Source organism: Myxocyprinus asiaticus, chromosome 17 (assembly GCF_019703515.2).
Source record: "Myxocyprinus asiaticus isolate MX2 ecotype Aquarium Trade chromosome 17, UBuf_Myxa_2, whole genome shotgun sequence".
Lineage (NCBI taxonomy): Eukaryota > Metazoa > Chordata > Actinopteri > Cypriniformes > Catostomidae > Myxocyprinus > Myxocyprinus asiaticus.
The window spans coordinates 24,370,018-24,395,557 of NC_059360.1; the positions used below are offsets into that span (position 1 = coordinate 24,370,018).

General features: G+C 36.2%; 2 protein-coding genes across 5 annotated transcripts in view; both read right to left on the bottom strand.

The window, feature by feature from the left end:
- The window catches only part of lpin1a (lipin 1a), a 38,479-nt gene extending 22,076 nt beyond the window's left edge, over nt 1–16,403 (bottom strand). Inside the window, exons 1-3 of one of the 4 annotated variants that reach the window (XM_051723382.1) lie at nt 15,812–16,403; nt 3,150–3,350; nt 2,463–2,558 (exon numbers count right to left, since the gene is read on the bottom strand). In XM_051723382.1, the coding sequence (XP_051579342.1) occupies nt 2,463–2,558; nt 3,150–3,350; nt 15,812–15,913 (399 nt within the window). In that variant the 5' untranslated portion in view covers nt 15,914–16,403. Of the gene's footprint in view, nt 1–2,462; nt 2,559–3,149; nt 3,351–5,535; nt 5,963–6,326; nt 6,375–15,811 lie in introns of those variants that run through there. The other 3 variants (XM_051723385.1, XM_051723384.1, XM_051723383.1) reach the window with 3 other exon arrangements.
- Nucleotides 16,404–19,705: 3,302 nt separating this feature from the next.
- Nucleotides 19,706–25,540, bottom strand: part of greb1 (growth regulating estrogen receptor binding 1) — a 34,563-nt gene continuing 28,728 nt past the window's right edge. The window contains exons 25-31 of the mRNA XM_051723374.1: nt 24,953–25,157; nt 24,645–24,807; nt 22,895–23,116; nt 22,634–22,769; nt 21,010–21,210; nt 20,538–20,676; nt 19,706–20,377 (exon numbers count right to left, since the gene is read on the bottom strand). Of these exons, the coding sequence (XP_051579334.1) occupies nt 20,214–20,377; nt 20,538–20,676; nt 21,010–21,210; nt 22,634–22,769; nt 22,895–23,116; nt 24,645–24,807; nt 24,953–25,157 (1,230 nt within the window). The 3' untranslated portion in view covers nt 19,706–20,213. The remainder of the gene's footprint in view (nt 20,378–20,537; nt 20,677–21,009; nt 21,211–22,633; nt 22,770–22,894; nt 23,117–24,644; nt 24,808–24,952; nt 25,158–25,540) is intronic.

Here is a 25,540-nt window from a genome sequence, read left to right on the forward strand (position 1 = left end):
AGCTCTCTTCTCCAATACACGCAACTTTCTAACTGGCTAACACACAAAAAAATATATATAGTCAAAAAGTACAAAGCCAAAATAATTATCTGTAAGTACATTCCAGTAGGTCCAAACATAAAACTTTTAAAACTCTTCATGTTAATCTTCACTCTTCAAAACAAAACAATTCATGTTAGAAATTGAAAACTGTTGTCAGAAACAGGGACTGAAAATGTTCTAAGGAACAAAAACAAAAACAGAAAATGAACAATTTTTTTTTTTTTTTTTGCAGAGTGTAACCAAAATGGTAACGAAGTCCCTTTCATTTGTTCAAGAGTGAAAATATTTTTCAATATTGGTAACCGTTTAATTTCTTTCTAATATTTTTTTTTTCTTTCATGAAACTTAAGTCTAAATGGTTTGTTACTGTATTTTTGGAATTTTCCGAATTACACCACTTCCTGTTGCCCAAACAATTAGGCTTCTCTCTTTTTAGCTTTGATGCTGCATCACGCATTTCTTTGCCTTAATGAATGTTGTAGATGTAGCCTTCTGTGACATGCTGAAGACATTTAGACAACTATATACTGTATAATTAGTACATAGAAATGCACGGTTAATCCAGATACAAGGAAAAATATTGAGGTAAAAAGTACATTTCTCCGTTTTTTTCAAGTCTTCAATGAATTATTGTTAGATATGATAAATTAATACAGATTTAATGCGGCCGGGCTCTGACTGAGAAGCAGATTGGTAATTAAAACAAAATAATTAAAAATAAAATAATTTGTTTAAAACTGCATAAGATGACGTTTAGTCCAAACACGCCCAAACAGTAGGTGTATGCTTACAAGAGAGGGATATTTTTTTATAATTATAATTTTTTTTTATAATTTTCTTTATTTATCACACATTATACATTTGCACATATACAGTGAAATTCTTCTTTTTCACATATCCCAGCTAGGCTGGGGTCAGAGTGCAGGGTCAGCCATGATACGGCGCCCCTGGAGCAGAGAGGGTCAAGGGCCTTGCTCAAGGGCCCAACAGTGGCATCTTGGCGGTGCTGGGGCTTGAACCCCCGACCTTCTGATCAGTAACCCAGAGCCTTAACCGCTGAGCTACCACTGCCCCTACTTAATAGCCTAGATTTAGGCTATTAATTGATTTTAAGTAGCTAGATGTATTTTTGAAAAAGAACATTATTAACCATTCTTTAATTTCATTCTAACCCATTACCAATTGGAAAAGTGGCAACGGAACACTGTAACCATATGAAAAAATACAGTATCTGCAGAGAACAAACCGAAATGAAAAAAAACTTTCGTTTTAGTACCTGGTCAGAATTTAATCTATAAATATATAAATAACTTTATGTTGGTGTGTAGCAATTACATTTTCCTGCGCTAGTAAGGCAGTGATAGGTCTCTGCTTGCTACTGACTATATTTTGTCAAATTAATCACATACATCTAAGCAGGTTTAGGCAAACTGATGCTGAACCAATGCCATGGTGAATTACATAATTTGGCAAGCACATAATATTGTTATATACTGTAGCTCAGTTGTGCAAAAAAGGGGTTGCAACATATGCAACGCATGGGCTGCCAAATCAACTGCTCAGATGGTGAAACATTTAAGGGGGATCTGGAAGGTAGCACAAACGTTGAAATGGGTAGCCCTTGTAAATGGTAGCTGTGCCCCTGCTGTAGTTTTATGTAGATGGAAAGATTCTGTAAGGTTCATCATAAGGTTATGTCTTAAATCTTGAGTACATATGTTGACAATGTTCTCCTTTTAAAAGAGCTATAAAAGAGAGCAACATTATTTCAATAAGTGAATTCACTTATACTTCTACGACAATAGCAGGACAGTTACTTTCTGTTCTGTAAGAGGGAGCACAGGGCAAGGGTAACTCTTTTCAGCCAATGTCAGAAACCGTCAAGTGCCAACCTTCCACATGAGTGCTAACCAAGGCAACAATTTTAGCATGTACCGAACGCAATGTACCCCAGCAGATACTCATCTCATGCATTCATGGCCATGATTAGCAAGACGACATCTGTGGTCTGAATGTAATAAGGAAGGTTTGGAAGACTTAGCCAGGGGGATAACCAACATTATGAGGGCAGTGCTTTTTTTATCTCAGGGGCCGGGCTGATTTCAGGGCTTTCTCCTCATCCGGTCTTACTTTGCCCTTTAAATTGGCTCGCTTTTTCTGTCAGGCCTGGGAAGGGGGAAGATGGGCTGGCAGTGGCCTTGGCAAACAGTGTCTGTTCTAGAGCAAAGTGTTCAAGCTCGAGTAACAGAATGCGTGCAGCATGATTGTTTCCAGTAAACAAGTTCAAATTTCAAGCTATGGTACTTAAAGAAGACTTCCATACTTCATGTTACATTCCTCAGAGTAAAATTAACCTTGGATGCTAAAAAAAAAACCAACGCTAGACGATTTATTTTTTTGTACAGGACGCCACTACTCACCTCATCGTTTTCTGTTTCTTTAACAAAGAACGCCTCTCCATTTTCACCCAGTTTCATGTGTAAACCGACCGGCTCCCCATTTATCTCAATGTCAACCTGAGGAGAGATGGAAGACAGAATGCTGTCACTGTAATAAAGACAATTTACAACAGTAAGCCATGTGCAACACAGAGGCATTGACAATATTAATTGTATCGCCTCTTCAAAGAAGTGTTTTACCCTTACCTAATTCTAAGTATTAAACCTTTTAGTATAACATAAATTACTTTATGTTCTTATTTGACTCCAAACCATTATAGATGTTTCCAGAATTGAATATGATTTCCATGAATTAAAGGTGAAGTGTGTAATTTCTGCGCCACTAGTGTCACTAAACTTAATTGCAAAAATAATGAATTGGTTTCCCAAACATCTGCCATCTACCATTGGTCAGCCAAACAGATAGTCCATCCACATACTCATGTCATGTTGCTGTGTTGGGTTGGTCGGTATGCTCAAACAAACAGAGCAATGTTATGATAGTGCCACAGTATCAACCTACAAGTGTCTTACTTTATAGTTGTCTACCCACATTAAGTTAGGATAGGAGAACACAGACAACAAGACCAGTGAATTGGTAAATTGGAAAAATATGCATTATATACACAATACTTTACCACCCTAAAACATGCCTACGCTAGCACTTACCACTTTCTCCCGGGAGCGCAGTACTCCCATCTTGCCGAAGCGGACGTGAAAAGGCGAGCACTGTAGTGTGCCATCGGGCTGACGCACCACAATTACATCAATACAGCCAGACAGGGTTGCAGGGTTCAGGCCTCTGTATAGCTCCTTCACCTGCACGAACACCTGACCGGCCAGCTGACCCACGTAGTTCATGGTCTGACTCTGGAATAGAGAGAAATTATTTTAAGGCATAATCTACAATCACGATTTCACCAAACCGCACAATGATGACTCTAAGACAATACAGGCATTACAGCTTCATTTTCTGTTACAGCATAATTTTCTGTAAAGCTGCTTTGAAACAATGTTGTGAAATGGCACCTTTAAGGTGGGTAAGCACAACTTAAATCTACAGCATCTTAAAAAAGATTATTTTCTCTTGTTTTTATGCACCAATGTACCAAAATAGTGTCTATAATGTCTATTATTGTGCTCTGGGACATAGAAATTGTGTGGCATTTTTTCCTAAACACATTTTGAAACTTGTCTTAATATACAAGTATTTAACAATTTAATCATAACAAATAATCTTTGTTATGAAGTCAAGCATTATACATCTCTGTACACTTTTGCACAAATATTAATATCTTTTTGTGTTAAAGTGCATAGCCAAGTGTGCAAAGCCAGCTGTCATGTTGATGTGATTTTAATGACCCAGCTGTGTTTACAGAGAGTTAAGAAAGAGGAATTTTGGTGATTGAAATCAACAAAATACTCAACATCTTTACAATAAACAGGTCTCGACAATTGTGCAACATTTTGCAACTGCAGGTTTCACGTAAAAGAAAGGGACTGTGGAGCAGAGCCAAGACCTCTTTGGCATATTTAGGTGAAAGGTGAAATGAATGCCATTGAACACCATGACGAATTTAAGTGGTGCAGACAATGAAACTACTCAAAATAGGACTACAACTGATGTTCCAACAGCATTGTCAAGGGTTTAGTAATGCCAGGCTCAAGCATATATACTAAACAAAATAATTAAGTTAAAAAAAAAATGTTTAAGTAATGTGATAAGTGTCTGCATGACTGCAGTTAAAAACATATTTTGTGTTGGTATTACTGTACTATTACAATATGCATGCAGGGGATTGTGTAAATCAGACATGGCAGGAGAAGTTTTCCTGACATCAAGAGGAGGGGAAAATCAGTATGTACAGTATGCTCTCATAGGAGAACCAGGCAATCTACAATGTATTCCTTTTGATGTAACCCTGGAGTTGTGTAGAAATCTTTAAACAAGTCTTCATTGTTCAGCATCACAATATATATATATATCTGGTCTTCTGCTGTTGTAGCCCATCTACCTCAAGGTTTGACGTGTTGGGCATTTTGAGATGCTATTCTGCTCTCTACAATTGTACAGAGTGGTTATCTGAGTTACTGTAGCCTTTCTGTCAGCTTGAACTAGTCTGGCCGTTCTCCGTTGACCTCTCTCATCAACAAGGCATTTCCGTTCGCAGAACTGCCACTCACTGGATGTTTTTTGTTTTTGGCACCATTCTGAGTAAACTCTAGAGATTGTTGTGCGTGCAAATACCAGGAGATCGACAGTTACAGAAATACTCAAACCAGCCCGTCCGGCACCAACAATCATGCAACAGTGGAAATCACTGAGATAAAAAAAATTTTCCCCATTCTGATGGTTGATGTGAACATTAACTGAAGCTCCTGACCTGTATCTGCATGAGTTTATGCATTGCACTGCTGCCACATGATTGGCTGATTAAATAATGGCATGAATAAGTAAGTGCACAGGTGTTCCTAATAAAGTGCTCAGTGAATGTATATACTGCTTAATTGTGGACATAATCATACATAGTCACATGGGACTTAACATGACTCTAATGGTTCTAATGCTAATAATTGCACAAGCATAATTTGCCCATACTCACAAACACTATAGAATAATATAATATCTTACAGGGCAAGCAAGACACTCCATTATTAATGAATTATTTTTTTACACTTAATATTGCACAGTGATGTTCATAATCATAGATGTCAATTTGTAAGCTTTATCATTAGTTTAGAGAGATTTTTCTGTAATCGCTACTAAATCAGTAATGGATCATATTTTTAACAAACGTATAAATTGCTGTACATAAAATTAAAATTCTTATTTGGGACATAACATTTCAAATTACTGTATATGATTGCTATAGAAACCATAGGTCACGGATCATTACAGTCAGTGGCTACGTGATCCATCGAATTGTAACCAATCATCATATCACACAAATGTGCACATAAATTGACCAACCCTCAAGAATATGCAGTTTGATTATGAAAAATACAGAATGCAAATGAGAGGCCAGAGAGCGATGAAATTCAGCGTTATACATACGTGGGATGCGACAAACGCGTTAGGATGTCATTGCATTTAAGAGCATTAGTCGATCCTCATCTGTGTGCTGCTGAACTGATGTTGGCTGATCTTGAGTCATGTAATCTTCCCTCTCCCGATCAAGACTCTGTCTGTTCAGCGACTATCTGTGTCGCTACTGTATATAAAGCAGGGTGGAACTGCTTGCAGTGAGTAGCAGTCCTGCCTCTGCAGCTGACATCAAAATTAACCCTTTACACGCTTAGGGGCCGTTCAGACCGAACACGCCGTCGCGCTTAAAAAGCTAGACGCAGCCTCGAATAGAACTGAACGCAGGTGTCTCGAGACGGGGTTATAGAATTTGACGCTCTTTTCAACGTGACACAGCGGCAAGGCGCACTGCACGAGACGCTGAAAATAACAGGGGGACGCGGCGCAATGGTCAAAGACGACCGTCTAGGGCATGTTGTCATAGAAAAACAAGTAGAAAAACAGCGCAGACGCATGAAAAACACTTTCGGTGTGAACAGCCCCTTATACACTGCGAATGACCATGAGAACGCACCCGTTAGTAAACAGAAGCCACGCTGCTCGCGTACAACGCGTCTTTCACGGTTGCGTATAGAATCCTGACGTCGGCATCCTATCGACCAATAAAACATTTTGTTTATGCGAGCGGTGCGACGCAACGCGACAAACTACAATGCTCATTTTAGCTGTCTATATCGCATGCGAGCATCGGTTCAAAATACAAGTCATTATACATTTATTGTTTTTACATTTTCTCAGATTTTTATCCCTTAAACGCATACCTCGTGTCTTTAGTGACCTCGGACCTCATTCCACCCCCTTGTACTGTACCTCAACCATTTTTTGGCGTTGTGCCAACACCTCTTTAGTATTGCTCAATCTCTCTGTCTTATGAATAGTGTAACACACACACATATACACAAACGGCAAAATTGCAAATAATAATAATAATAATAATTTTATAATAGTTTAAGTATCAAAAGTGTATAGGATTATTAGAGACCCTAGGTTTTTAAGTGTTTTATTATTATTATTATTATTATTATTATTATTATTTATTAATTATGTAGGCTACTTTCTGTCCATTTTATTATAATGAATAAATCAAGTTGTAGTTTATTGCATGTGAAAAATATATCAGTCAATAGGCAATGCATTGGCTGAAATCTACATATATTAAATTACAGGTAGGCTACTTAATATTTAATTATAATTCCTTCCTGTTTCTGGAATTAAAGTGGTGAAATAATAACAACCATGCCTTGCACTGAATGCAAGCTAGATTACACAAACACACACACTGACTCCTATGCTTACATGGCAGAGCAGCCGGACCCACTGGCAATCAAATGTTTACAATAGCATTTGTCTGACTGTGGCTGTAAGACATGTGGGTGCTTGGTTTAGTCATTATTATTACTCCATCATCACATGCGCTCAAAATGTCAAGGTATGTTATGTTTTAACACCTGCCTAACAAAGTCTGTGCATCACTGAAAAGCGAGAAAAAAAAAGCAAACTAATTTTGAAATGATTCGACACGCACGGTCATTTAATTTTGTATTGAATTTAAAATGAAAGTGATTGCTAGAGGCTGGATTTGGTGGATTTGCACTGCTGAGGAACAAAAACTCAGCTATATATTTTTGGTTCCCATTTTACAAAAAAAATAAAGAAAATAAATAACCATTAGAAAACATTCTCTATAGGTTTTTATCAGGTTGCCACACAAAATAGAAGAGACATTAGGGGACATTAGGTGTTTCCTGGGAATGATACAGTTTCCCTTGCAAAAACATACTGTGGCAGTACCATGGTACAGTGATGGTTTTAGATGGTAATACCATGGTACTTTGTGCTATTGAACTACATGATTACCCAATTCATGTACCATGGTATTTACATTGTATTTGCATGGTATTTAAGTCCAAAGTACTATAACAAATAACATGGTACTACTACTATTTTGTACATGTCCAAAAAAAAAAAAAAAAAAAAAAAAAAAACAACAAAAAAAACATGGTAGCGCAATGGTACCAAACAAAATCTAAATCAACTTTCTTATTTATAAGTCACTTTGGATAAAAGCAGATTGATTGATGTTATGTAAATTATACTACAATTCAAATGCAGTAATGCAAAAAACAGAAACTTTCCAATAACCGTTTTTATTAACAGTTGTTATAACATACAATGTATGTTAAGACAAACATGCATCTTTTCTGATTATATCAGTTCAAATATAATCTGGATGATCTATATTAGATGTAATTTGTACATGTTAGTAAAAGCATACATTCCTCTATTTCTAACATACAGGAGCAGCTATTGTAGTGTAATGTACTGTGGTAACCCCAGGGTCCTAAAGAGGAATTTCAGACCTTGTGTTTGTTTGAGTTGTTCAGTGGGTATGTGTTTGTATGTTGGAACTGCCTCCTTTCTCTGATAAGGGCGACTAAAGAAGATATGTGGATAGATGGGGCGAGAGGGTGTATACTGTATGTTGAAGGACTACCCAGGCAATGAACAACCTAAAAGAATTTTCCCCAGATTAAACTTTGCAAGGACTGCCCAGCTCTCTAAACGCAGAACATGCCCTCAACATGCTTTCATTTCATGATTTGTTGATTTCTCTACAGGATACACCAGCACACTAGAGTACGTTCCAGATACACTTCCTAGTTTCTACACTGTAAAAAATGTCTGTAATTTTAACAGTAAAAGACTGTAAAAATGCTACGGGGGAAAAAAGTTAATTGATTAACAAGTATTAACTGTAAAATATACAGTAAAAATGTGTAATATATTTTAAAAGACAATAGTTTTAAAATGTTGTAAAAATTAAATTTTTTAGATGTAAAAGGTATGATTTTCCTGTATAATTAATGGTAAAAAATGGACATTACGTTTAACAAGAGAGTACATGTACTTGTTACAGTAAATTATTGTTAAAATTACAGTAAAAAACAATAATCGGGCATTCCCACAATTCCCTGCATGACCCATTATATTTCATTATATTTTATGGGAATAGTTATGTTTCTTCTTATTTTTAATATCAGTTATGTACATTGGGGTGTTCTGTGTTATATTTGATGTAGTTTAGTTAATGTTTACTGCATTATTTACATTTCATATGTGTTACTCTGATGGTGTTTAGTGTTTGTGTGTCTCTACATGTTTATTGGTCATTGCTCCTAGAAGAGCCACTGTTGGGGAACTTCATGTCATCATGTGCTCTTCTGTCATTTTTACGGTGATTAACAATACATTATAAAGTAAAAAGCAGATTTTTACAGTTTCAGAAGGTTAATATCAAGTTTATGATTTTTTTTTTTTACTGTAAATTTAACAGTATTTTATTTTTTTATTTTTTTTACAGTGCCAGCGTGGTCATGTAAATTACAACAGTTTTAAACTGTAAAATTTACAGGTTGCTCTGTAAAGTTGTTTACATTTTTACTGTATTTTTACATAATTATTCTGGCAACCACAGCTGCCAGTTTTTTTTTTTTGTTGTTGTTGTTTTTTTTGGTATCTCATGTCAGTCAAAATAATCTGCTATGGCAATGAATAGATAAAATATGTCTATGCATTATTTAGTTGTGAATATTATCTACCATAGATAGCATGTCCATATGACTCTTTACAGTCAGTTATCTAAGCATGTGACTCGTATATCACTCTTTACATTTCAGTCAGTAAGCTAAGCACGTGACTCATCATGGAAATACATTCCCAAGAAAACGCACACATTCACGTGGAGGAAGGGGGAGTCACCGGGGATGGGCTTTCTCCACCAATCAGAGGCCAGAGGGGGCAGTGACAGAAGGCTTGTGGGGTCATGCGTTGCCTAAACTGCTGACCTTACTATTGTAGGAGGGAAGAGATTGACACCGAGACTCTTCAGGGAAGTGGGGCCTCTGTTTTTCTGCATCACTCCATTGTATTTTAGACATGTCAGAACAGCACAGCATGTACCATTGGCAGTAATGAGATCCTGCTCAGTTAGTGTGAGGGACTGGGCTGTAAACATGTTGAGGAAGTGTGTTTGAGACTATATATATCAAAATTTGTGAACATGTGCAAATTCATTAGACCAGTGGTTCTAAACTGGTTTCGCGGTAACACTTCACAATAAGGTTCCATTTGTTAACATTAGTTAAGAACATTAGTTAACATGAACTAACAATGAACAATACTTTAACAGCATTTATTAATCTTGGTTCATGTTAATTTCAACATATAGTAATACATTTTTAAAATCAAATGTTGTACATGTTAACATTAGTAATGCACTATGAACTAACAGAAACTAACAATGAACATTTTTATTTTTATTAACTAACATTAACAAAGATTAATAAATGATGAAAAAATATATTGTTCATTGTTCATTCATGATACCTAATGCATTAACTAATGTTAATGAATGGAACCTTATTGTAAAGTGTTCCCAGTTTAGGAACCAGCTGCAAACCAATACAGGGCCAAAATTGTTTATAGTACAAAATTAAACAAAAATGCTTAATCAGACTTTGGAATTGAACTTTGTAGGCCCAACATTATGCAAAAATGTTAACATGACACAAGGCTGAATAGGAAAATTGACCATTTTGTAAATGCATAAAGTGTGGTTCTTGAATTTTGATGGTTTAATGCTCTTGGCAGCCAACAATTCACCGCACAAAACACACAGTGGTCCACACTAATCATTTATCCTCATTGAAACTATATTTAATGTAGGTTGTATTTTCTTTTACCTTGCAAAGCATAGTTTATGGTTTTCAAGTATAAGGACATCTCCTGAAACCTGTTCTTGTTGGCATATGCCTAATTTGCCTATTTTCCTCCAAATGGCTGATACATTTGCACCAAAATACCATAATAGAGATTGGATGCACTGCCTTTGACATCAAAAACAAAAGATATGAAAAGTGTTTGTCCTTCTTTTTAATGGCTGATAAGCCTATTTATTTTGCTATCCTATATGCACAATCATATGCTTAGTTACATTTTATCATTTGCATTTAGCATTGTTTTTCCCTGGTGTCTGTGACCCTATCAGAACAGAGTTTTGGATCACAACTGACCTGATGATCACCCACCAACCACTGCAATCACGCCACCACAACTATCGATCAAAAACACTGTTTGAAAGTAAGGAATGTTTAGCTAATTTCACAGTTGTTCTTGAAAAAAGCTATTGCGCAATTTTAGTTAAATTAAAGGAATATTGCGGATTCAATACAAGTTATGCTTAATCAAAAGTATGTGTGGCATAATGTTGATAATCACAAAAAATAATTTTGACTCGTCCCTCCTTTTCTTTAAAAAAAACAAAAGCACAAATCTAATTTATAATGTGGCACTTACAATGGAAGTGAATGGGGCCAATTTTGGAGGATTTTAAGGCAGAAATGTGAATCTTATAATTTTATAAAAGCACTTACATTAATTCTTCTGTTAAAATTCATGTATTATTTGAGCTGTAAAGTTGTTTAAACATCTTAGTATTATATTTTATATGTTAGTCATTTTTTTACAGTCATTTTAGTGTTTTAGGATTTGTTGACATTACATCGTCATGGCAATGAAGTTGTAAAATTGACTATAACTTTACACAAAAAAAAGGTTAGTAAGCAATTTTATCACTTTAAAATCATGTTTACACACATATTGCTAAGTCTTGTGGCTATACTTTTGAAACAGTGAGTATTTTAATGTTTACGGATCAGACCCATTCACTTCCATTGTAAGTGCCTCACTATAAACCAGATATTTGCTTTTATTTTAAAGAAAAGGAAGGGCAAGTAAAAATTAATTTTTGTGGTAATCAATATTATGCCACAAATGCTATCGATTTACCTTAACTTATATTGAACCCAGAATATTCCTTTAAGAATTAAATTAAATAAGAGTGTTTGGTCTAAAAGAAGAGGGAGACATATAAAAGACTTCAAAATATTTTCTTACCACTATTTCTCTCCACTCAACCCCTCACACCAGACAAAGAGCAGCAGTGCTCTGGAAATTAAAGAACAGGCTTACAGTAGCTGGAAGATCATGCTGATGACTGTTAACAGTCAATCAAGCTAAAGACCCTTTTCCCAATAAAACAGCAAAACTGTTTCCCTCCTCTCAGCACAAAAGGACACTGCTGCAGAGGTGCAGCACAGTATAAGTGATTTTGTATTAGTATTACAACATCAGTCTTTCTTTAGCCTACTCAATACTGGCCATATGCAGATCTCAAAAAAGAGTTTGATGGAATTAACTTTATAAGCAGTATAGTGCGTAAATTATTATTCAGGCTTGTTCACTGCTTTATTTAGCTAATATCCATAATATTGTTCTAAACCTACATCTGTTATGTTGCATCTTTATAGTCAATTGAACTTTCATTTACTCTAAGTAATCAGACTGTAATTATTAGTGGTTATTTTTGGTTAATATTAGGTATGGGCATTTTGGTCATTTTGTCTACTCAAGTAGCCTACTCGAGGGGCAATGTCATGTACATAATTGTATATATAATAACTGACAAACGTCTTTGTCTGTTGCACTGCGTCTTGTTCCAGTGTATCGTCTATTTATTATTATAGGCTGTTATAAAATAATCTGTTACAAAATTTACAAAAGATTGCATAATCAAAATATAATTCATCGTATTTTGTCATTATGTGAAGATTCGCTGCCAACTCAAATGTGCAAAAAGAATGTGCACAACGTGCATCTGTCTGTTCTTCCTTCAGGTTACCGTAGTAATCTTAGTAAGTGTATACCAGTTTTTTTAGTGACTGTCTGAACCGTCTATTTTCAAATATTTAACAGGAGACGCCATAACCATCGCGTTTTTAATATGCGTGTTATGTTGAAGTTCAGTTTTGAAGACGCTGCATTCTGTTCCATTTAGCTGCGCTCTGTCTAGCTGTTTGAAACACTCGTCTGCTGTATATGTGCTGCTTCAGCGCGTTGAGTCCACTGCCACATGCCTGGAGTGTGTGTGTTTCCCCAAGTGTTTGCTCCTGTGGGGAAAGCCGCAATGCTCCATATTCCAAAATTGCAACGGAATGACACATTAGTCGGACTTCTAACTAGGAAATGCGGAAATCTTCAACTCCCATTTTGTCGAGATGCAGGTGTGTGTTACATCACGCGAACATATTGGCACCCAGGGCAGGGAGGTTTACTGACAGTGACAAACATTCACTTTTATTAAATAATATCCATTAATGAGTCAAAGTTCTTACATTAAAGTATAATAAAACGTGTTTAGCAAACGTTTTGCAGAGACACGGTTAATTACACTCTCTTTTGATTATTGAACGATAGCATTGCAGCGTCGTATATCAGTTTGGTTGCTATGAGACGTCGCTGACAATCAATGTACCCCTCAAAAACACAACGTAAGCAATCTCAATTTTACAAATAAGCTCCCACTTTCAAGGGCGTAGATTTGGCTTGAACATTGGGGGGTTGCAGTGTGAAGCATTTACATATTTCCATTGATCATGGTATAAATCTTGGGGAGGGGGGTTGTACTTGCTTGTTTTGATTATTGGGGTGGTTACCTCCCCCCCATGCCCCCTGGAATCTACGCCCCTGCCCACTTTGACACGTTTGTGTTTAGTTGTCAGGTAATTGTCACTGAATTTCGAATTAAGTGAAAAGTCACATTATGCATGATCGATCATTGCTGCCACTTCCAAGTACCCAAGTACTCGAGTACTCGTGCCCATCCCTAGTTAGTATTATTATTAAAGCAACATGATCTCGTCAGAAATCAGTGTGTTGGTTCAGAATTGTTTTCCACCTAAATTCAGACCCGGTTAGGTTAAGGGTTTGGGTTAGGATTAGGAGTATATTAATGTAATTACATCTCATATGTTTTATTTGGATAATGTTAGCTGATATCTTGCGCAGTGCATTGTGTGAATGGTTCAACTGTAGTTCCGGCTTCGGCCACCAAGGACCAGCTCCAAAATTCGGAAAGCACAGACAATTTTAGCCAACAAAACATTCGTCATTCTGTCACCGATTTCCGACAAGATCAGTCTGATTCAAGTAATGGGGTTTTCAAAGCTATGGTGGGCAACTTGTCCGGCATTGTTTGTGCTATGGACATGAATGAAATATGAAATCATGCAGCCTGGTGGAGAGAGGTGTGCTAATACATTTCTAAGCAATCGGAATTACGACTTTAGCCTAGTGCCTGATAAAACAGGCTAAATAAATAAACAAAATAAATCCATAGCCTTGCATTGAAGGAGAGACCTGAGCCATATAGGATCCATCATTTTAAAGAGACTTGGGAGTGGATTTTTTTTTATTAGCAGCCACCCAAAACACCCTAGCATTGTAGTAGCAAGTTTTGCATGAGCAAATGTAAGCATCTAGATTGACATATACTGTACTTCACTTAGAACATACTGTAACAGGGGCTTCTAAGCTTCAACCAAACTATAAATGACAGTACTGAGAAGAATGGCTTTACTCTTAAAATATGAATTACTTTAAATGCTAAACAAGGTGGATTACTTCTTAACCATTAATGGGCTGTTTTAAGACCACAGCATTGATTACATAACAACTTCGAGTACACAACCTTGACTGACTCCTTTTGCACCCCTATGACTTCAGCTATTGCCTGACCATTAAATCTTCTGCCTTACCTTTCATTAAAAATACTCTGACCAGTTAAAGTCAGGAAACCAATCCACTGTAGCTGGATGTAATAAATAAAAGTCAAATATTGTACAGGCACCATTTTCACACAAATTGTGGATGACAGCAAGTCTACACTGTAAAAAAAAAAAAAAAAATCCTGTTGTTTAAAAAAGAAAATTAAAAAAAAAAAAAAAAAAACTGGCAGCTGTGGTTGCCAGAATAATTTTGGAAAAATTCAGTAAAAAGTTTAACAACTTTACAGAACAACCTGTAAATTTTACAGTTTAAAACTGTTTTTGTTACAGTATATTTTACGGTGCAGTGCTGTCGTTTATATTATTAAATGATAAACTTAATATATTAACCTACTGAAACTATAAAATTCTGCTTTTCACTTTATAATGTATTGTTAATCACCGTAAAAATGACAGAAGAGCACATGATGACATGAAGTTCATCAATAATGGCCTTTCTAGGAGCAATGACCAATAAACATGTAGAGACACACAAACACTAAACACCATCAGAGTAACACATGTGAGATAAAAATTATGCAGTAAACATTAACTAAACTACATCAAATATAACACAGAACACCCCAATGTACGTAACTGATATTAAAAATAAGAAGAAACACAACTATTACCACAAAATATAATGAAATGTAATTGGTCACGCAGGGAATTCTGGGAACACTCGATTACCGTAATTTTAACAATAATTTACCGTAAAAAGTATTTGTACTTTCTTATTAAAATTTATATACATTTTTATCATACTTTTTACATCTTAAAAAGTTACTTTTTTTACATAATTTTACCGTAAAACTACATGTATTGTCTTTTCAAATATATTATAATTTATTTACGTATATTTTACGGTAACTACTCGTTAACCAATTTACGTTTTTTTACTGTAGCATTTTTATAGTCTTTTACCGTTAAAATCATGGACATTTTTTTACAGTGTAGTTGGTAAATGCCCATGTAACCTGATACAATGACGCACTCAATGCTCTTTGGTTCTAGGTCACATAACTCAGGCTCTAGAAGCAGCTAAGACACACGCTCATAATGTTCCTGCCAAATTACTCTCCCCTAGTCGTGCTAGTGACTCATATATCACATAGACATTTGACACTGTACATCAGAAGCCAAAGACAAATCACATTTCGCAGACTAATTCATAATTATTATTATATAATAAATATTCAAATGATACAGCAAGTTCTAGTCGTACACATTGGACCATTAAGTCTAAAATGCATGAGTATTATGCACTTTTGTCATGTAATTAACAAATTGTAACTGACGATTCATTCTTCTAATGAACACCTCATTTGAAAATAAAAATTCAACAAAACAGTATCTTAGAGACACACATCGAAAAATCATGACATTAAGTCTGAGAGTAAGCAAGAAAGCCATACCAAAGTTTTTTTTTAAACTACTAGACAACATATATTCTATAGCTCAAACTATTTTCAAATTTATTTCAAATAAATCTTTTATCCCAAGAATAATATCAAGTCCAGATACACATTTCAACGGCAGTGCATTTGAGAACAGAGAAAAATAGACAAATCAATTGCATTTACCCATGTCCAGCTCGTCTCATTTGGGCTGAATATCTCATCATATCCTTCCACTTCATCCTCTGCTATCATGGTTCCATTATCCGTCAAGAGCTGAATGTTCATTAATGCAAAACAGTATAAAGCTGAAACTACTCCTTACAAAATGCTTGTGCTAACGACCGAGTGGCCATGCTAGCAGTGGACTATATACAGGGCTCGAAGGTGTTTTTGTACTAATTTTAAAAGTGTGTTCTCGGAATGGTGTCCACAGGCGAAACTTGAGAGGACCTGGTATGATGAACTTCAAGCAGCCAGGCCTGGGCCCTCCCCGAGAGCCACACTTAGAAGATATGACTGCAGCTTTCTATCAATTGGCATATAGTATACTGTATACTGTATACACAAACAAAAACATCTACACAGAAACACACACATGACGCCTCGATCTCTTAACCAGTCCCACCCTCTTGCACATGCACAATCAACCAAATGAAGTGATAATAATTATAAATGTTTAGGATTGATTTCAGTGTTGAAGGCCAGTGCAAAACACAAACAGCAAGCTGGATGTTCTGGTAGCTCAACTGATAGAGCATGGCGCTAGCAATGCCAATGCCAAGGAAATGCATGTACTGACAAAATGCACAGCTTGTTTGCACTGTAAGTCGCTTTGAATAAAAGTGTCTGTTAAATGAATAAATGTGGCTAAAAGCAGTATTTCTCACTGGAGAATTTTGTTCCTACATATTTCACCCATAAAATTAACCTGCAGTTTCTATCATTTTTTTTTCTTCCCTTTTCTCCCCAATTTGGAATGCCCAATCCCCAATGCGCTCTAAGTCCTCGTGGTGGTGTAGTGACACGCTTCAATCCAGGTGGCAGAGGACGAATCTCTGCCTCCACATCTGAGACCATCAATCTGTGCATCTTATTACGTGGCTTGTTGAGCGCATTACCACGGAGACATAGCGCATGTGGAGGCTTCACGCTATTCTCTGGAACATCCACGCACAACTCACCATGCGCCCCACCGAAAGCGAGAACCACATTATAGTGACCATGACTGTAGCAACTGGGCCAATTTGGTTCCTTAGGAGACCTGGCTGGAGTCACCCAGCACGCCCTGGATTCGAACTTGCGACTCCAGGGGTGGTAGTCAGTGTCTTTGCTCTGAGCTACCCAGGCTACCACCCCCCCCCCTCCCCCCCTGCAGTTTCTATCTTAAACAAATGTATGCAACCTCAAATTTCCTATATCAGCCAATATCTTTGTCAGCATGTACTGACAAATTTTTAACCTAAAATGTTTTTTCATATGGTGACTTTTAAATTAGCTGATTATATTCAACATAAAATATTATTTAATATAATTGAATAAAACAGAAAACATTAGGTTATACCAACAAAACTAATTTTAAGGGTTAGACCAGCTTCTTAACCTCTTCAACTCTGGTGCATTATTTTGGCTGCCTGCCATTTTCCACACCCATATTTAAAAGCTCACCTGAAACAGTGGACTAATGCAAAAAAGTGGTCTCAATTTTACAGAAACCCCTCAAATAATAATAAAATAAAAAAGTTACAATAATTCATGAATAATACTGTATATGTTTATAATCTTATGATGAACATTATAATAAAATATTTTGTTATTTTAAATTTGTAAGCATGTAATTCTGTGTAATTCTGACAAAATATGTGAAAAGACTTTAACTGTGAAGTTAAAGAAAATAAATTAAATCACATTGAGCCTGCAACAACTGTGAGTCTTTTAATAGGTTACATTATACATGTTACATTTCCAGGGACCAACTAGATATGTCACATAGGATTTCAGGAGGGGCCTTATTCCACTGTTGCTGTGGCTCTCTCTCTCTCTCTCTCTCTCTCTCTCTCTCTCTCTCTCTTTCTCTGAGACTGACCCTTACCCCAGACGAGCTTCACAGAATGTGCACTTGCAACACGAGCCACCATTTACACATGCTTCAAAGAAGACGCCATAAACATCCACATCAGGTGACAGTGACATCTATGTATGTACTTTGTCAATTGCGTATCTAGTAAGTGCGAGTGTGTGTTTGTGCATAAGAGAGAGGTGATTAAATTGCATAAAAGTTATATCCCTGCAAGGCTTTCCTTTTGTTAAGCATATACATATTCATTCAACAGGGCTCACACTGATCTGACTGCAAATGTTCAATGTCATTCGGACGTATTCGTCCAGTATTTGCAAACCTTGTACTTTTTATGCTATTGGCCTGATTGTAATATTGGTCATATTCCTGAAAAAAAAAAAAAAAAAAATTGGGATTACACTTACAGCTCAGCAAAGGCAAAAGTTGCTTTTAATCAGTAATCTGTGTATTCAGATCAAAACCTGATACATTTATGATTAAAAGATGTTAGTGGGTGAAACTGATGTCGATATAGTTTTGAAATGAATTGCTTGAGGCTGCATGTTTGTAGGCAGCCCTATGTACCACCAGGATCTGTATAAATATGCCACATGCTATAATTACTGTTAACATTTTGAGTGACATATAGATACTCCCCAGGGAAAGGTAACCCAAAAATGAAAATTCTCTCATCATTTACTCACCCTCATGCCATCCAAGATGTGTATGACTTTCTTTCTTCTGCAGAACACACACACACACACACACACACACAAAAAGATTTTTAGAAGAATATCTCAGCTCTGTAGGTCCATACAGTGGTGGCCAGAACTTTAAATTTCCATAAAGCACATAAAGGCAGCATAAAAGTAATCCATAAAACTCCAGTGGTTTAATCCATGTCTTCTGAAGCGATCTAATCAGTTAACTCCTTTTTCACGAGATGACGCTAGGAAGCATAATACAGCTTGAAATCATGACCGCCAAGGAAACTGCTAATGTTAAGGTTTATAGTGAGAAGGGAGTTAAATTTTGGTCTGTTCTCACAGACATGGATTTAACCACTGGAGTCTTGTGGATTACTTTTATGCTGACTTTATGTGCTTTTTGGAGCTTCAATGTTTTGGTCACCATTCACTTGCATTGTATTGAGAACAGATCATATTCTTCAAAAAATCTTCGTTTGAGTTTGGCAGAAGAAAGAAATGTATACACATCTGGGATGGCATGAGGGTGAGTAAATGATGAGAGACTTTTCATTTTTGGGTGAACTATCTCTTTAACTGTTACATAACGTAATGTTCAGAGATGGTTAGTGTAGTAGCAGGTACCCAAAACCCCATCTTGCTGTACTTGCCAGTTGAATTGCCATTGAAATGTGTGTCTAAATTTGTCTGACTGTGGCTATTAATGAAATATTTTTTAAATGCATGAAAAAATAAAAATAAAAAATAAATTCCCCAAGTCTTAAGAAGAAACTCCAGAAAAGACAAGTTGCAGCTTTTACAGTACAATGCATTAAAGAGACTATAAGTCTATCCTTTGTATTCAGTCCAGTCAAAAATGTAATATGGCGCTACTCTGAATAAGGTCTTTTCAACATTTTGCTTGATAGTAATGGTTAATTTTCAAATATGTTTTTGACCACAAAAACTTATAATTTAAGAAATGTTTGGCTGATACTTTGTGATACAATGTAAAAGAGATGTAGGCTTACTTCATATTTAAACCATGTCAGTAATGTAAAAGAAAATGTAACTGCTATGCCCTCTAGTGTTTGTACAGTGGTATAGCAATAAAAGCATTTAAAGCAGAAAAGGAATGATGCACCTAGTATGAAATATATGACATAAGTACTTTAATGACATCACGCTCTCATCCACACACATCACAGAACAAGCCAAACACAGCTACAAAAATACTCTTTTCTACAAAATACTTGAATATTATATTGTGTATTAAGCCAACTATATGACAGAAAAAACAACAATAAACACCAAACAATAAAACATAGAAAGATTAAAAACATAGAAAGGTCACAGTAAATAAATACATTTTAAACAATGATAAAGATGTAAGTATGTTTTGAGGGTGTGTCATTGTGCAATGTATAATAATTTTCAAGGACGAGTTCACCCAAAAATGACAATTCTGTCATCATTTACTCACCCTCATATTGTTCCAAACCATTATCGAAACAAAAATTTCAGCTTTTTTTTTTTCATAAAGTGAAAGTGAATGGTGACTGAGGCTAACATTCTTCCTAAAATGTCCTTTTGTGTTCCACAGAAAAAAGTAATATGGGTTTTGAAATGACATGAGAGTGAGTAAATTATGACAGGATTCTCATTTTGGTGTGAACTATACCTTTAAGAAGATTAAGATTTAAGAAAACAAAACCAAAAACAACAACAACAAAGCATGAAGCAAAATGTACAGCACATCCTGTGCATTATATACAGAGCTAATATTATTTACAGACAGGACAGTTAATAAGACCAAAGTGATTGAGTCTTCGGGCTTGCAGAGTCATATGTGTTTTCCTGTGAGGAAAAAGAGAGGTTGGTCCTCTTTGGCATTGGCTGTCTGAAACTCATCACTGAGACGAAACCTCCACTCATCTTCCAGTTCCAGCCGAACTAGCGTCTGACGCAAAGAGCTCCGGTTGGGACAGATCACACACAGAGTTGCCCCTGGACCAGCAAAGAGGAAATACTTATGAAAGAGTGGATCAATTCAAGTATTTTTGGCCATTTTTTAATAGTTTGTCACATGGGAATGAAAGGCTATAAAATTAACTGTATAGACATTGAAAAGTACTATGTAATTATTACATATCTTTCTGGTCTTTACCTTTTAGAAACTGGAACTTTTTGAGAAATCCAGGAGTTACAAAGGAGTCACAGAAGTATAAGAGCAGGCCACTGAAGAGCAGTCCAGTAGTGCTAATGTTAATGGAGTGAGGTCTGGAGCTAACAAAACAAACTGTCACCTGGGAAGTAGTCACACACACAAACAAAAGTATTATTTGGAATCACAGTGCTAAGTGGAAGTATGCAGAGTGAAGGTACAAACAATTGTAAGTAGATAATGACATATGGATGAATATAATTAATATAAGTAACACCATGGTATATTTAGAAGTTCCTTTAAGTGCCATGTAAATACCATGGTAAATTAATGTGGTTATCATTCCATACCACTGTATTTATCAAAGTGTCATGGTATTACAATCTGATAAAATTACTGTATCATGGTACTAGCACAGTACTTTTTTGTAAGGGTATTAACACAGTCTCTGAGCATCACTGACATGCTGAAGTACCTCTGGGCCGAGATTAAGGTAACAGTCAACAGAGAGGACGGGGTGGCTGTAGTTTCGGGCACTGAGGGGAAACAGGCGATGGCTGGTGTGCTGAAGGTATTTCTCCAACAGCAGCTGAGCTGGTGTGGCCAGGAAGAGGTGCTTGCTGTCTGGGGCACAGATGTACTGAGATGGCTGGATTGTGGTGGGTACGTCTGTCATCTGAGGAAAATTCAGAAGAACAATTGTTTGATGCATGTTATAGGATTTTTCATACTGATCACTTACAGTTTATGTTAGAGTTTCAAAAGCACTGGGTAGCATATCCTTGACAAAATGAATGCAGTTTCAACTGCTTTTGACAGTGGTTTTTCTTATTCTGGGCTAAAAGTGTCCTAAATTAAATATTAATGACAAAATGACTCTAAAGTTCAGTCATGAAACTCTACATGGTCCAATCTGATAGGTTCTTTGTCATGTTTACATTCTGCATTTATGGCACTGATGCACCATATGCGGCCATAATATGTGCCGGTTAAACTCTGTTATTGTAATTTACAATAACACTGATACTACTGCAAAGATGAGTGTATAAAAGAGTGTTAATGGCCAGAATACAGACAAAAGAATGATAATAAGAGGCATATCTCACTTTGGGCAGATGTGTGAATGGCTTTCAGCTTTAGAAGGCACGTGAGTGAAGCAGCATATCAAATAACAGAGTGAATGGGTACTTAAGATTATTTGAGTAGATTTGATTCCTTTTGTAAACTAATTAAACAAATCACATGGCATGGTCTTGGAAAATGAAGGTATGTCTCTATGCGAACAACAGATAATTTTGGTAGTTTGCACCAGATGACTGATCTTAACTGTCAGCCTCAAAGTAGGTGGAGCTCCAGGTCAAGTCATTTTTATTTGTATAGCGCCCTTCACAACACACATCGTTTCAAAGCAGCTTTACAGAAAATCGTGCATTAATAGAAAATGAAACCGTAATATCTATAAAGTCTTAGAGTCATCACTGTGTAGGTCACACCTACCGATGAAAAAGACCAATGGCAGTAAGGTGTTTAGCAACCAGTTCTAAATTTTCCTAAAAGTTTGCACTGGCGTGGTCTTACGAACCACTGAAGCAGACTAAAAATACCTTCATTTTGGCCATATTTTGATCAAAGTGATGTCACATCCTTCGTCTCTTTCATCACTAGGAACACATAGGTTCCTGTAACTCAACTGGTAGAGCGTGACATTAGCACCGCCAAAACCATGGGTTCGATTCCCAGGAAACAAACTGAATAAAATATATACACTGAATAAGTCACTTTGGATAAAAGTGTTTGCCAAATGCATAAATGTAAATGTAAACATCTGTTCGTTCTTGTATTTTGTATGAACAAAACCAGGGCCTTAAAACCCTCCTCCTCCTCACCATCACATATCTAGATCTGCTTCACAGGGATTGTACAATGTACATTATGTATGTCTAATTGGCCAGTAGAAGCGTTATATCGGCCATTAGCTAGTCTGCTCTCTAAGTATTTGCAATAGTATCAGCCAAAGCTCGTATAGGTCAACAACTACTAAATATGAATGTGTTAGATAGATACAGTAAATTGGTTTTGGATTATGGCTAAATGCCTACCTTTGTCTTGATGATGAAGGTACCATATCCACCAATGGCAATCTGCTTCTTCATCACACTAAAGTTGTTAAACCTGCAAATGAGGAGACCTGCGCTGTGGGCTCGCAGGTTGAAGTCCACATCATCACATGTGAAACTAGTGTCGAAAGAGAGGGAGAAAAACAGTGAATATTTGGACAGAAATGGATGAAAAACCAACCAAATTCATGGTATTTGAAATATTAGATGGAATTAAAGTACATGGAAGTTGTAGGAACTCACCGGTTCTGATTGTACTGCACGTTTTGGGTGAGGTCCACATTGAGCAACAGAAAGTCATGTAGGTGTCCGCGTGAGAAGGGCTCTTTCTGCCCTGCGACCCCACCCCCCCGACTGGACCACTTCCTCATCCCACATAAGCCATATTGAGTGATGTCTGGAGAAGACTCCATGCGCTGAAGAACTTGTTTTAAAGACACATTTCTTTCTGTCCCTTCAGTACCACTGAAAACACAAACACACATCAGGTCAGACAAATGATCAAAAAACAAATGACTCAAACTCTATTTTTGGTAAGACAAATGAGTTTAAAAACACTCTACAGCTGCAACCTTTTGTGTAAATCTCTGATTCTTGAGGCTATTAGTTTTGAAGAGAAACTTTTCACTTTGATATTAATCAAAAATGATCACTAGAATGTTTTTTCATCTTATTTACTTATAAGATGACATAAGATTTCAGCTTTGTAAGTGTTGTAAGTGTCACCATACTATATATATTTTGTAATCAACATGGTGTTGATTTATGGTGTGAGGATGTGGTTTATATATATATATATATATATATATATATATATATATATATATATATATATATATATATATATTACATTATGAACTAACAATGATTACATTTTTACACATTACCATTAACCAAGATTAATAAATGCTGTAGAAATGTATTGTTAATTGTTAGTTTATGATGCCAGATTTATTTACTTGTGCTGTTAGTTGATGAAAATTTTTAATTGCAATTAATCGCATATTTTGAAAGTGCTGAAATTTGACACTATATAAACTTCTCCTGTCAAAATGCATTTATTTCCATCTTAGGAAAGAAAACAAAACAAAATGTAACAATATAATGCTTTCTTAAAATTTTCCAAACAAAGCCTTCCACAATATAAAGATAGAAATACACTAAAATAGCACCAATTCAAGTAACATAAAAAGTTTCACAAAAGTCTAACTGGGAGGTTGACTAATTGAAAGAACTTTGCAATGGGCATTAAATCTCTTAAACTCTTATCCTCCACAATATTAATCTGCTGGTAGACTGTGACTATCTCCTTTCCTACAGCAATCACGAAGCCGCATTCATGATTCGTGTCAGGGCATTAACGGCAGTGCCGCTTTGAACTCCACATGAAGACAAAAACGTCTCATTCTGCGTTTTGGTGAAAGTTAAGACTTGACGTGCTTCTGTGGTAATTAAAATGTGCCTTACATAGAAATCAAGTATTGTTCAGCCTATCACAAGTTCCATCTGGGCTTTTGTACATTTTGTACACCTTTTTCCATAATTTTATCATGGAAGCGCTGTTGTGTGTGTGCGGAGATTCTTTTATTTACTGAGATAACAACCTACATGGCTCTATCATAACAGAGAGCATAACGGTCAACTAGCGTGTTACGACATTATGCTATTTTATGCTAAGTTTGTAGGCTCACCTTGGTAGAAGTGTGTGTGTGTGTTTGTGGTGTGTGCATCAGTGTAATGACTCCAGGTGGACACATTACAAAGGTTCCACCCTTTCAACAAGTGTTTATGATGGTTTATGTTGAATTAACAGTAAATTAGTTAATCGCGATTAAGAAAAATGAACGTGTTAAACATTTTAAATTAATCACATGCGTTAACGTGTTAATTCTGACAGCTCTAGTACTGTATTAACTTATGTTAACCAATAAAACAGATTGTTTTGTATAATTGTAAGTAACTGTAAAGAAAATACAAACACAAAATCAAGCACCTTTTTGGGTCAACATCTACACAGTTCCACATGACACAGCAGTCGTCTGCAAGGATGATGAAGGGCCAGACATCTTGTGGCCGACTACCGTGCTCCACTCTCCGGCTCCGCTCTAACTCTAGATTATGATAGGACAGCTCTTTAATCAGGAAATGAGCTGCTCCTGAGAGAGAGAGACAGACACAAAGAGAAAAAGAAAGAGAAACAAAGATTTAAAATTTTGCTTTAGAAGATCGACACATAAATTAAACAGTACTATATTTTATAAACTCATATCTACTACAGACAGTTTACGAGATGACTGTTACCTATTCCAGCTCCGTTGAAGATAGTGGGCAGGACAAGCATTATATGGTTGGGCCAATATTTCTTGTAGACAGCCATCTCATACTCTTTAATGACGAGAATGTGCAGGTGGGCGGCTCCTTCCATGGCATGATATAGATTGAACAGGCCGTGTTCGTGGCGACCCGTGGTGGGTGTGAATATTGGACTTTTGATAGCATCGGGATTCTGTAAACATCAAAGTCAACTGGTGTTATTATTTTCATTCAATTACATTTTAGTCATTTAATAGTCTTTGGTCTTAGTTTTTGGACATTTAGACAAGCTTTTAGAAACATTATGTACCAATTCCTGTAATACGATGTTTACCAGTTTGTATATCGAAACATATGTTTGAAAGTTATAGAATGAAAATATTTCTGCATACATTCTTATAATAATTAGTCTTAAAGGTATAGTTCATTAAAAAATATGTTTTTCTGTCACCATTTATTTTTATTGCATCTGACTAAGATTGCCATTCTGCCTAACATAACATCTCCTTTTGTTTTCCACAGAAGAAGGAAAGTCATACAGGTTCGTAACGACATGAGGGTGAGTAAATGATGACA